General features: G+C 41.4%; 1 protein-coding gene across 1 annotated transcript in view; it reads left to right on the top strand.

Moving 5' to 3' along the window:
- The window catches only part of C2H3orf52 (chromosome 2 C3orf52 homolog), a 32,745-nt gene that overhangs the window by 2,276 nt on the left and 16,583 nt on the right, over positions 1-13,886 (top strand). The window contains exon 2 of the mRNA XM_003893915.5: positions 4,626-4,755. Within this exon, the coding sequence (XP_003893964.1) occupies positions 4,626-4,755 (130 nt within the window). The remainder of the gene's footprint in view (positions 1-4,625; positions 4,756-13,886) is intronic.

The raw sequence follows: 13,886 nt of genomic DNA on the forward strand, positions 1-13,886 counted from the left end.
AAAATGCTCACGTTCCCTCAGTGGTGCCTCTGAAGCTTGAATGTATGTTTTTTAGATCTCAAAACTATGCTGTTTCTGTTGATTTATTCTATCTATCTATCTATCTATCTATCTATCTATCTATCTATCTATCATCTATCAGCATTTAATTTAAATATATGTCATATATAATTTATACTCATTTATTTACAGTTGCCCACATTATTAATTATTACTAATTTCTGTAAGTTAGGTAATTTATAATTAGGTAATTTAAGTGAGCTAGGAGTTGAGTGTCACATCTGGAATGATGGAGTTGCAGGTGGATGGGTGAGGAATCGGGAACAGTTCTGGAATGCTTGGGAAGAAGACATCTCTCTTCTTCCTTGGAAGAGCTGTGATGGGAGAGTGAACAAAAGCAGTAGAAAGAACTTCTTTCCCTTTCTTGATGTGTGCTTGGCACTTGAGACAAAGGAATAGAAGCCGCTGAACTCTACTTTGCCTGCTGTCACTGTAAACATGGCAGTATGGTTGGATCAAAAGTGAAAAAGAAATTATGGGTAATAGAGTGAGGCTGGTTTTCTTTTATGGTTCATTACAGGGGCTCTGGCTCAGTTTTCAAATAGAAATCCCAGAGGCATTTTAAGAGATGGCAACATCATTTGAAGAATAACAAACCAGTAAATTGATAGTTTTGAGGCAAGTAAGATTTATTTCAGGCCGGACACATTGGCTCATGCCTGTAATCCCAGCACTTTGGGAGGCCAAGGTGGGCGGATCATCTGAAGTTGGGAGTTCGAGACCAGCCTGACCAACATGGAGAAACCCTGTCTCTACTAAAAAATATACAAAATTAGCCAGGCGTGGTGGCGCATGCCTGTAATCCTAGCTACTCAGGAAGGCTGAGGCAGGAGACTTGCTTGAACCTAGAAGGCAGAGGTTGTGGTGAGCCAAGATCACGCCACCGTACTCCAGCCTGGGCAACAAGAGTGAAACACCATCTCAAAAAAAAAAAAAAAAAGATTTATTTCAATGGGCTAGCTAAAAATTAGCTCCATTGCCATGTGTTGTTCAGTTTAGGACAAGAATCAACTGGCTCTTTTGTGCTTGGATCAAACAAGTGGATTAAATCCCACAATGAATATTATAAAGAGTTTCCTACCTGTAAGAAAATTTTCCCTGATCTATATAATATCTGCTTCTGATTGAGTCAAAAAGAAGAAAAGCTTTTTGGATCTAAGAGATAGGTATCCTGCCACTGTTGCAGGATCCTGTGTCATGTATTTAGACCTTTATCTAAAGACGGATGTGAATATATCGGAAAGCCCCGAAAATTCTTGAGCCATAGAATACGATCACAGAATATAAGATGCAGTTTGCAAATGTAAATTATTAAGCCATGTAAAACAATAATAGAATGTAAGATGCAACTGCAAGTATCTCCGAAAGGCACCTTAGAGAAGAATCTACCTGTGGCCTCTCCTCATGACCTAGAATTTGGGCAAGAGAGATGAAGCCAGTGAAGAACGCAGTGTGTCTTCATGATCCAGTTTAGAGGCAAGACTCAGATGGCACAAGTAGCACAAACCTATTGTATCAGAGGCTGTTCACCCTCAGGGCACATTGGAATCTTCTGGGGGTACCTCTAAAAGATACTAATTCCTCAGCTGATTCTAATGTGCAGACTGCTGAGAAGCACTGTACGAGCTATTGTTTGGCTGGGAGTGTCTGACAGTTCCGTGTGCTTTTTTTTTTTTTTTTTTTTTTTTTTCCATTTGAGACAGAGTCTCACTCCTGCCGCCCAGGCTACAGTGCAGTGGCACGCTCATAGCTCACTGCAGCCTTGACCTCTTGGGCTCAAGCGATCCTCCAACCTCAGACTCCTCAGTATCTGGGACCACAGGTGTAAACCGTCATGCCTATTTTTTTATTTTTATTTTTTGTCATGACAGACCATTTTATAATGACATAAAGTCTGTGAATATTAATCATGTAAGGGATAGCACTCAGCGGTCCTGCTCTTCGAGCTGAGGACAGGTCAGTGAGGGCACTAGGCTGCAGGAAGAAGCATTGCCTATAGATGACGGCTGTATAATTTTGAGCTGATTTCCTCCAGGAAGTCATAGAGTAATTAGTGTTTTTTTTCCAACCCACCAGAGTCCTAATTTATGATCTCTAAGGGACAGCATAAGTAAAGGCGTGAGAGGCCAGGGAGATGCATTGACATCTCTTTGAAACTAGAGATTTCATTTTGTGCTAATCTTTATGGGTTCCAGCTGCCTTTTGTGTGAGGGCTGAAAATAGCACCAGGCCTTCAGCCTCAGGAGCTCTGTAAATGGGGAGATGTTTCTGTCCCCTGAGAAATTAAAGATTCCTTGTACTGGGATGTCTTTTTCCCACGTGGCTTTCCCTGGCTTTGAAGCAGTTATGCAGGTTTTGAGTGGGGATGAGAGGTGACCCTATCCCTGGGATTCCAGAAATGCACTTAACTCAAGAGGGATTTCCTCTGGCACGATATCCCCAGGGCCTTTAAGTGCTCCCCTCGCACCCACAGGCTGGGCCTCAGAGTCAGTGTAAAGTGCACTTGGGAAATCCAACATTTGTCCCCTCATTTAGATTTTCTCAGGGTCCGTTCTTAAAATTTCTGGAGGCCCCTACAACTAAACAGCACACAATTGTTAAATGTATATTACTTGTAGAAGGCACAGGTATGGAATATAAGAACAGGGGAGTGTAAGAGCACCCCTCCTCTGTGTGGTTTCAGTTTACCTAGCAAGATAAGACCAGTCTCTGTTTGTTTTTGAACCTGAAACCAGACAGGGCAGTCAGCGGCAGCAGCAGATGGGCTATGTGGACAGCTCAGGTATTGGAAGCTGTCACTGAGGCCAGGTGGGGAGGGAGGCTTCCACTAAAGGGGAGATTTGACCTAGCTCCTTAAGGGTGGGAGGGCTCAGACCAGAGGCCTGCCATGGCCTGCTCCCACCTCCCTTACAGTCTGGTCCACTAGGCGCAGGTGGGGCCTAGGTATGTGTCAGCACTTTGGGAGGCCGAGGCAGGCGGATCACGAGGTCAGGAGATCGAGACCATCCTGGCTAACACGGTGAAACCCTGTCTCTACTAAATATACAAAAAATGAGCTGGGCATGGTGGTGGGTGCCTGTAGTCCCAGCTACTCACGAGGCTGAGACAGGAGAATGGCGTGAACCCAGGAGATGGAGCTTTCAGTGAGCCGAGATCACGCCACTGCACTCCAGCCTGGGCCACAGAGCGAGACCCCGTCTCAAAATAAAATAAAATAAAATAAAGAATGGGAGAGAAAGCAGGCCAGGTGGCCAGGTGTCAGTCAGGAGCAAGTCTCCTTCAGTGCCGGCCGCTGCTTTGTGGGATGGCCAATGCTGAGGAACGACGGAGGCACGGTTGCCCGCTTCAGCTGAGCTCCCAATAATTGTTTAGCAGATGCTTTGTGTCCATTATCTCTAGTTTTTGCAACAGTCCTGTGAGCTACATTTAGCATTTATATATTTTAAAGTTGAGGACTTGGGGCCTATGAGTTTCAGTAGCTTGCTTAAAACCACCTTGCCTTTAAGTGGTATAGCTTGGTTTGGAATCCAAGTGTGTTAGATACAGAAACATTTTTTTCCCATTGTATTCTGTTGTTTCCCATGGTCTCCATGTAAGAATTACCTAATGGTGGAGTGGGAAGTAGGAGAAGAGTCATGGGACCACATAGGGTAAGGTGGGGGCCCCTGCTTGACACCCTCGTAAATCAGACCTCTGCACAGTGATGTGGACAAAAGGGAAAGTTGGAGAGCTTTGTGCAGACACACAGCAGGGATTGGTTCTGGCTCATCTCTCTGAGTTGCGTCTTTGAAATGGGATAGTGCACACTCTTTGAAATGGGCTAGTGCACACCCTGAAGGGCTGTTAGGGTTAAGTGAAATGACGCTGGTGCTCAATAAACCATAGTAGTTGTACTGGTTTTCATTGGCCCCTCCTCTGCCCCACTCCAGCCTTCTCACTCCAGCTTTGCAGCTTATTTCCTGTTGTCTCTTCCATCTGTCCTTTCATTGCCCTTCCCAACCCTTTTTTACATAGAACCTAGGCCACGGCTTTTTCTTGGTGTTTCCACTCTAAACTACACATCATTTTCCCTTAATTTTCAACTCGGCTCTGGTGTTTCAAAACCTTCAAGTTACCAGTGCACACCCAATTAAGTCCAATCTATTCTGGGACAGCCATCAACACCCTCTGAGTGTGCTCCCAGCCTTTCACTCTCTCTCGTCTTAACTTTCATTATTTGCCTCTGAAACCCACATTCCAATCGGCAGACTAGTCTGCTGGCCGGTTGCATTACGAATCCACGCTGTGGATGCTCTTTCCTGGGTTTGGAAAGCCTTCAGAAATCCATCTTTCAAAATCCCGCCTATCCTCCCCACCTCAGAGCCCCCAGAGGATTTTCCTGCTAACTTCTTGGCAAGGTTCTGTTCTGCCTCTGATCCATCTTTTTGTAAACTTGATTCAGTAGAGTGTTGCCCTGAGATCAGGGTCTTCCTGCCTTCATTTCTGTGTCACTGGCTCATCCTAGGTATTCAGAAATGCCTGTTGCAACAAAATGACTGCCTCGCAATCTCCCTCTGCCTTTCTAGGCTAACAAGGAAAACCACTGGAGCTCCTGTAATAAGAATGTGGTTGGAAGGTGCAAACTGTGGATGATCATCACCTCCGTTTTCCTAGGTCTTATTGTAGTGATCATCATAGGCATGTGTCTTTCTGGAGGTAAGAGGATTTAGATGTGAATAAGTTGACACATTTTAAGAACTTACTTAAGGCTCGTGACTTACGCTGAAATGGAAGATGTACTCATAGCCACTTCATTATTTATAATGTGAATTTAAGACTGGCTTGGAATATATTGTATGGGTGGGAGATATCCCTGATTCTTGTGGTTTTTTTTTTTTCTATGTTGTTGCTGTATTTTGTTGTTTTATAAGCTCCAGAAGGAGTAGAGAAATCAGTGTTTTACTTTAAACTCTGCTCATTGGATCTTGAAGAGGTTTCTTAATATTTTAACTTACTAATCACTGATTTATAGTTTATTATATCCTGATATCTGTTAATGTGAATTCTTTTCATTTTCATTTGTTTGCTAAAAACAATTATACTTCATCTGGTGTGTCTGATATATTACTATGATGATAAAATAATAAATAATGCATTTGAAAGAGTTTTCTAAAACTCTTATTGTCTTACTGTATTTATTTATTTATTTTTTGAGAGAAAGTCTCACTCTCACCCAGGCTAGAGTGCAGTGACATGACCTTGGCTTGCTGCAACCTCTGCCTCCCAAATTCAAGGAACTCTCGTGCCTCAGTCTCTGAAATAGCTGGAATTACAGGCATGCGCCACCACACCCAACCAGTTTTTGTATTTTTAGTAAATACGGGCTTTCGCCATGTTGTCCAGGTTGGTCTTGAACTCCTGACCTCAAGTGATCTGCCCGTCTTGGCCTCCCAAATTGCTGGGATTAGAGGCATGAGCTACCATGCCTGGCCCAATTTTAACTTATTTTAGAAATGACTGTTTATTTTATTAGTGTCGTATGTGTGTATAAAACAAAAAACTTATAGAACACTAACTATATATGACTACATCTATTCCATGTATTATTTCATTTTGTTGCTTATTTTGATTGAAACATGATACATGTTCAGTTACCCATAAAACCCATTCATAATATTAATATTTGGTAATATTTTCTTCTAGTCTTTTGTTTACTTGCATTTCTAAAATAATTTGAGATTAGATTTCTTCATAGTCTTGTGGACTACCTTTAGGATTTTGATATTATGTTTAGATCATTTTGCCAAGTCATTAAAAATTCTTTGTGAACATTATTATTTTTATGATTTGCATGATATAGTCTTCCACATTATTTAGAGCCCTTTAGGTAGTTACCAATTTTTTAATGATTATTGTATTTGTTAAAGTTTTTACAGTGTATAAATATAGCATCCTCCGGTGGACAATAATTTCAGTTTCAAAATGGGAAAGAAGAAAATTGTTTTTATTTATATGTGGGGGTGATGGTAGAGAGGGGCGCGTCTGAGGCTGAGATACTCCCAAGCATGATCCAGCCTTCACGTGGGCATGGGTTGAGTCCAGCTCCCCGTTGCAAACCCAGTCATAGAATGAGAGCGAGAAGGGGTAACTCCCCAGTCTCTCCAGAGGAAGTTCTCAGGAATTTTCTTCAGAAACTACGTTTTCCATTTACCTCTTGTTTCCCCTTCTCCCAACCCCTTTATTTCCTGTCTTAGAGTTTTGTAGTTCCTGAAGGAATAGGAAAACTCTGATGACATCAGTCAACCTCCAGCACATGAGTTTCCTGGCCAGACACCATGTCTACTTTTTTACTTAGGGCATTGTTCAGGTGTGGTAGATGACTCTTTGAGGCTATAAGCTGGTGTTAAGGTAGGAAAAAGCTAATAAAGTGTGCTGTACCTCCTCCATCATGCTGAGGACAATAATTTTGGTGTGAGCATTGCCATACTTGCTATTCATATCAATTCCAACATATGGGTGTTGAAAATGAGGTTTAGTAGCACGATCTTGTCCTGACATAACTAGTTGGTGCTATCCTGGGAGTTGATATTTGGATCCTGTTGGCATCTGGAGCCTATCATAAAGGATGATTCAGAGATCTAGATGGTTTAATATTCAAGAATCTAAAGCACAAGACCCAGGATCTGTCTTCCATTCTCAAAAAGTCGTCTAACCTCTTCACCTCACAAAGAGCAGTCTGCAAGAGGAAGGTATTTCACTGCCTTCCACAGTTTTTTCTGGAGATGTAAAAGGTTATGGGATAATATTCAGGGAAGAATTTTTTTAACACTTGTAGTGCAAACTTTATTTTTAATTTAATTGTAAATTTGTGTTCTAACATGTCAATGCTGTAAGAGAGATTTTTTTCAAACTACTTTTTAAATGAAGGAAATATTTTTATTTTACTTGGCATCTCAGCTCTTAGCTATTTGAGCCTGTGGGGAGAGTCATGTTAGACATGGGGGTGGGGGAGATGCAGTAGGTAAAAATGGGTGGGGCAGGGGCTCCCTTCTGTGACAGTCCCAGCCTCACCTAGAGCAGCTCTGTAGGCATTTTTTTGGGGGATGATCTGCAATAATCAGCCACTTCCTAATTGCCAAGCCTGCTAATATGAATCAGATATTTGTGGAACTTTCAAGTACTGCGTGGGAAACATTGTCTGGGGACAAAAACACTGTTGGGAGACTCAAGGGCTGTGCCTGTGGCTGTCTGGATTTACTGAGTGACTAAAGTTCCTCAGGAACTACATTTGTCATTCGTTGCCTGCTTACCCTTCTCTAGACCCCTTAATCTCCTGCCTCAAGGCTCTATAGTCTTCAGACTGAAGCTTGGAGGCAGAAGGGTTAACTGTTGTTCTTCAGTAGGCAGGACTTTGCAAAACTACCCAGAAAGGCTGGGGAAGCTGAGAGGCTAAAGAAAAACTGACAAATCCAGTTACTCAGACAGAAACATGTAACAGGGTTTTAGGAACAGAAGCCATGCCTTGGGCAGCAGCGAGAGGAGATGGTACATTCCTGCACCATTACCCCAAAGGCCCAGGGCTTAAATACCATGGAAAAAGGGTATGCCTGCTTCAGAAGGGATGTGTTTTACAATAGCATAAGGGCAGGATTTATGGCATGTAGATAATGTCAAGGTTGTTTTGACCTGAGGGTGAGATTTATGGTAAGTATGTGCTCTTATACATGGAATGGTAGATGAAATAGAAATCTTAGAGGCATTTCCAGAGCTAGAAGTCAACACAGTGAAATCAGAAGTTAACACAGTGAAATAATAACTAAGATGGAATTTCTTTAGCCTTCAAAACTGTGCAGCTGGGGGTGTACATAAAATGGGACAGTGAAAGCATCTCAGAACAGAAAGTTGGGGAGGGGACAATAGGGTACCTAGGCAGGGTATCCAGTGGGGAGTTGTATTTTGTCACTCAAATTAAGAGTTGTCAGCATGTAGTGATAATAAAAGCAGACCAACTTGTAGTAGGTTTTACTATTGCTGCTCATTCTCTACAGACTGTGCAGCCTTTATTGCCTGTACATGGGATGGGCTTGTCCACTACTCTGCCCTTGTATGCTGTTGAAGAATGACAAATTCAGGATCATGGCTTAGCTTAGGGCACTGAGTAGGGGCTTTGTATGGACTAGGGAAAAGAGGCTACCCTTCCTCCAGACTCACAATCAACATGGAAATTTTTTTAATGTCCATTTTTATGGGCGGAACCCGGGGAATTCTGTTATTTGAGACTCTTTAGGGAAAAGGTATTAACGGATTCTTTCCTTCTCCATAAGGAATTATAAATTTCCTGATTTGAAAGGTGCAGAAACAAAAGCCTTCATCTTTTTCTCAAAGTCATTTTCTTTCTGGATAATTTGGAGAACCAGTTGAGTGTTCTCAAGGGTTCTCCTTTCTTCACTAATTCACACTAGTCATGGAGAGGTGAGACCCTGGATAACACTTTACTAATGAAGTTTTGGTTGGGGCAAAATATTTTAAATATTTCAAAAACATAACTGTGACAAGTTGGTGGACACTTAGAAACATGATTTAAATTGATAACATCCTGGAGACCCTCATGTGATATCCCCCAACATTATACCCCAGATTCTTGCCGGACCCTAATCTCTTAATTTACACACCTTTTATGAGTAGGAATGCTGTGGTACTGAGATATAAGCAACGACTTCCTAAGTGACATTGTGTTGAGTGGATTTGTTTGCCTTTCAGTTGTGAATAAGAGCTACATTTTATGATGTCACGTGGTTCTGGCAGACTGACAATTTTCACAGGGTAATGCTCCCTGGTATAGGGTGACTCATTGGAAGATCCTAGGCAGATGGCATTAACAAGCTATAAGCTGCCAAGGTCCTTTGGGGCAGGAATGTGAGAGCAGTGCTAGACCCAGTACCTTGAAATTTCTTTCAATTTTCACCTGTTTATCTTTTCTTCAAATTGCTGATGTTTCTCTACTTTACCAAGATAGACACCCTTAACTGTGGTCTCCATATAGTATCTTTCAGCTTCCTCTAACCCAGAGATATTCAGATATCTCCTCCTTTCTCTAAGCATCCTCAGGTTCTTCTTAATTTATGCCTTGTGTTCCTTTATTGGAATGCTAATCATGTGGAAGTTATTTATATCCCACTGCTCAAGGTCATCACCAAAGTCCAATTGCAAAAATTCAAAAAGTTGCAACCTCAGGTATAAATGGGTTAACTCTTCAAATGCACAAGCATCCTCTCGCCTTCAAAGCAGTCTTCCATCAGGATTCTTGCTACTTCATTTAGATATGTGTTTTTTTCTCTCTGTTTTTTCACTTCCAGAAACAAAGGTCTGCATTTGAATGTTGCAGACTTCCAAACCTCTTGTATCTATTGGTTCCCAATTTTTCTTCCCAAGATTACTAGCAATTGTCTGATCGTGGAAGCCAACATTTCTCTGTCTCCTGCCTTACTGTCAGCTTTTAGCTCTGTCAACTTCATTATACTCTTCTGAGTCTATAGAACTCCTGGACTTTAGGTTGATTTTGCTATTTTTACTCTTGGCCTCTGCATTGTGGGTTCATGAGGCTTCTCTTCAGCTTTCTGACTTTTCATATTCTTCATTCTTTTCCTTGGCGAGCTCATTCACTCCCAGGACAGCAGCCATGCCTCCAAGAAGGTGACTCCTAGATCTATGTCTGTACAATTTTCCTGAGTTTTAGAGGTACTCTTGGCTAGAGATCTTTATCTAAAATTAACTGTCATCATCTCAATTATTATACATGTGAAACTACCATTTGTTTGTATGCTATTTTAGTCTGCCTGAGCTACTATAACAGAATATCATAAACTAGGTAGCTTATACATAACAGAAATTTATTGCTCACAGTTCTGGAGGCTGGAACTCCAAGATTAAAGTGTCAGCACATTTGCTGTCTGGTGAGGGCACACTTTTTATTTCGTGGATTGTGCCTTCTAGCTATATATTCTATGGTATAAGGGGAAAGGCAGCTTTCTGGGGCCTCTTTTATAAGGGCAGTAATACCATTCATAAGTGCTCTCCCCTCATGATCTAATCACCTCCCAAAGACCCCACTGTCTAAGACCATCTGATATTGTTTGGATTTGTGTCCCTGCCCAAATCTCATGTTGAATGGGAAGAGGGGCCTGGTGGAAGGTGATTGGATCATGGGGGTGGATTTCCCCTTTGCTAGTCTCATGATAGTGTGTGAATTCTCATGAGATCTGATGGTTTAAAAGTGTGTGGCTCTTCCTTCTTTGCTCTTTCTCTGTCTCTCCTGCTCCCCCATGGTAAGACATGCTTGTTTCCCCTGAGCCTTCTGCTATAATTGTAAGTTTCCTGAGGGCTCCCATCCTTGCTTCCTGTTAAGCCTGAAGAACTGTAAGACAATTAAACCTCTTTTCTTCATAAATTACCCAGTCTCAGGTAGTTCTTTGTAACAGTGTGAGAATGGACTAATACACGATCACGTTGGTGATTAGATTTCAACATATGCATTTTTCAGGGAGACACAAACATTTAGACCATAGCATATCCTTTATCACAATTTGCTCATCTTTTCCCCGTTCATTCACCCTTTATATAAGACCAAGTTTATTTTAGTTCTGCTACTATCCAGTTGTGTAACTTTAGGCAAACTTGTCAACCCTCTGGGCCTGTTTTCCCATTTATACATGTGAAGATTTCGGAATCTGAGGCTATAAATATACCTTGACCCTAGTACATGCTAATTCATTGACCTGAACAAATTACGCATTTTCTGTAAGACTCAGTGTCTTCATTTAAAAATGAAAACAATATTTAACTCATTGGGTTGTTGTGAGGATTATGTGAGGAAAATATATTCATAAAGTGCATAGCAGAGTGTTTGCACATCATACTTAATACAGTAGCTATTATTATTCTTGTTCCTGGGCTTGATATCTTGGAAACCTTTTTGATTTCTTCTTTCCCATGTCTAGATAATGGCCAAATCTTACCAGTTATTCCTTGGTAGTGTCTTGATAGTAACTTTCCCACTTACTACAGGGCACCATGCAGGATACTTTATGCATGTTGGTTTTCATCTTTACTATCATTTACATTGTAGGTGTTGATATTTCTGTTGGGGAAGCAGCTTCAGAAATTTAAATGACTTGCTCAAGGTCACCTGGCTAACAAATGGCCAGCAGGAGTTCAGACTAAGTCTGGCTACCTTTAAAATCAGCTTTGTTTCCACTATCCTGGGTTTTCTCATTAATTTTTTCTTTTTGTTCCCACTGCTGTCAGTCAAATCAGTCTTTTCCAGACTTGTGCCTGTTGGCCTCTCTGCCTCATTTCTCCTGGTTTCATTTTATCCCATCCATGACCAACCGATTAACCTCCGTTGAACACCGGCCTCTACTTTCTTCGTGGGAGATGTTTAACAACACTCCATTACCCCTTGAAGGCATCTGGCATTTAAGGGCTCGCTCTCAAGCTTAATTTCTTATGTTCTAGCCAAAGAACTGTTTGCATGTTCCTTCAACATACAACACACTTTTTTGTGATTTTTTAAAAATATGTTTTTTCTACACGAATAAGTACAGCCCAGATTATCTCATTAGTGACATAAAAACTCTCCTGACTGGGTAAGCCTGTCGTTGTTACTATTGTTATTGTTTTGACACACACAACTATTTAGATAGGTCTTGTTACAGATTCATGATTTGGATGATACACATTAAACATGTGTCATTAGAGCTATTATGGGAGGCCTGTTTTCACACTTGGTATCGCTTCTCAGTGTCCTTGAGTTTAGCAGTTATTTGAATCTTGTATCTATCCTCTTGGCATCCCCTGTTGTTTTCAGAGGCATTGACATCTGTTATGGAAATCTACATAGTGGGTATAGAACTCAAAGATACCCATTGAAATATTATTTATAGAAGTAGAAAGCTGAAAATGATAAAAGTCATATTTAAGAAAATAGGCGAGCCTATTATGAAGCCGTTAAAATAATCTTTGCAAGGAATTTTAAGCTCATGGGAAATGGCTTTTGATATGTTTACAACAAAACAATCAGGATAAGTAAGCAATAATAGCAGCAAACAACAAAAATCAGGATATAAATTACCATTTGTTAAGACCTCAATTATATAATATCAAGTATAGTAGGAAAAAACCCTCTCGATTGCAAGATTATTAGTATTTTTTTCTTTGCTTTGTTACAATTTCCTGTACTTTGCAAGTTTTTTGCTATGAAGGCATAACTTTTTTTAAAAAATCATACAACATAATATCATGACTTATAGCAAGTAAGGACGCAGGGATAATTCCCTATGTTCGTATGTTTGGGGGTCCCAAGATCATTCCTAGATTCAACAATTTGCTAGGAGGATACACAGGACTCAGCATGCAGTCCTACTGATGACTGATGTATTACAGCAAAAGGATACATTACATCAAATGATTAATTACAGCAAAATCCAGAGAAAACCAGGAGCAAGCTTTCAAGTGTCCTCTCTCAGTGGAGTGGCACCAGACTTGTTTAATTCCTCCAGCAATAGACTGACAACACATGTGAGATCTCATCTACTAGGGAAGCTTATTAGAGATTCAGTGCCTGAGGTTTTCACTGGGGGTTGGTCATATACGTAGCCTTTGCTTACCATGCACCAAAAATCCAGACTCTCAAAAGGAAAGGAGATGTTAGCCACGTTGTGCAAACCGTTGAGGCACAGTGAGCCCCTCTCATCAGGGGAAAATCCAGGTTCTCTGACGCCAGCCAGGACCAATGTCAAGGAGGCCTTTCTTATGCTAGCAATCCCAGGCCTGCTATATTAACTCTTTTCTGCACATTCCTTGCTCCAAATGCTTCACATTTCCAGATGTCCTCACAGAATAAGTAACAGGAATACCAGGAATCTTCCTCCTTATTGCCTGACCTTCCATCACAAACACTGAATTTATTCCACTATGGTCTTAAAGTCTATGGCAATATAAGCACCTGCTTCCTCCCACCTATGCCTTTCTCAGGGCCAGAGAGGTGGTCTCCTGTGTGGGGCCAGCTGGTGAGGCTGGCGTGGAGCCAGGGGAGCATAATTAGCACACTAGTGCCAGCTTCTGGTGCCTGGATCCTCACTTTGTGATTTTCCTTTAGTTCCAACTACTTAAAAATCAATTAGATAGCAGTCATTAAACACAAGCAGCAACACATAACTAATTGTCCCAGGAACATAATTCCTGCACACCCTGGGGCTCTGAGTATAGTTTAGCTTCCCTTCTGCAAGCAAAGCATGTCAACATACCTGTCCTGTGAGACATAGTCTAGAGCGATGACTTCATGCTCATCCTCTGTCTTCCTGGGGAGACCTCAAGACATGGACTTGCATGCTCATTTTCTAGTCCCACCTCTGTTGTTTGGGTCGATGATGTCACTTCTTCATGGTGGTCTTTGCCAGCACAGAACTGGGAGGTGAGTCAATGCAGTTGCTTGTTCCCACTTCCTGTCCTCCATCACTCATTGTTCATCCCCACCCACTACCGTCTCCCAGTACCTGCCTTGACACCTGTGTACCTAGCTAAGCTGCAGGTTCAGTCTAATAAGGAAGTTAATATTCTTCCTACTCCCTCTGGCCCTTTCCCCAGTCTGTATTCATTGGAATCTGAGACCCCTTTGCCATAAAACAAACAAACTTTTTGTTTTGATGGAGGCAAATCCCTGTATTTTACTCAATTTTACTGAGTGGAGAAAGCACTTCTGCTTATACTTGCTTGCTGTGTTCAGCCTTTACCCTTGATGCTCATAGTTATGTTCAAGTATGGCAGTCAATGGAATAAATAAGTTGATT

The sequence above is a fragment of the Papio anubis genome, chromosome 2 (assembly GCF_008728515.1).
Source record: "Papio anubis isolate 15944 chromosome 2, Panubis1.0, whole genome shotgun sequence".
Taxonomy (NCBI): domain Eukaryota; kingdom Metazoa; phylum Chordata; class Mammalia; order Primates; family Cercopithecidae; genus Papio; species Papio anubis.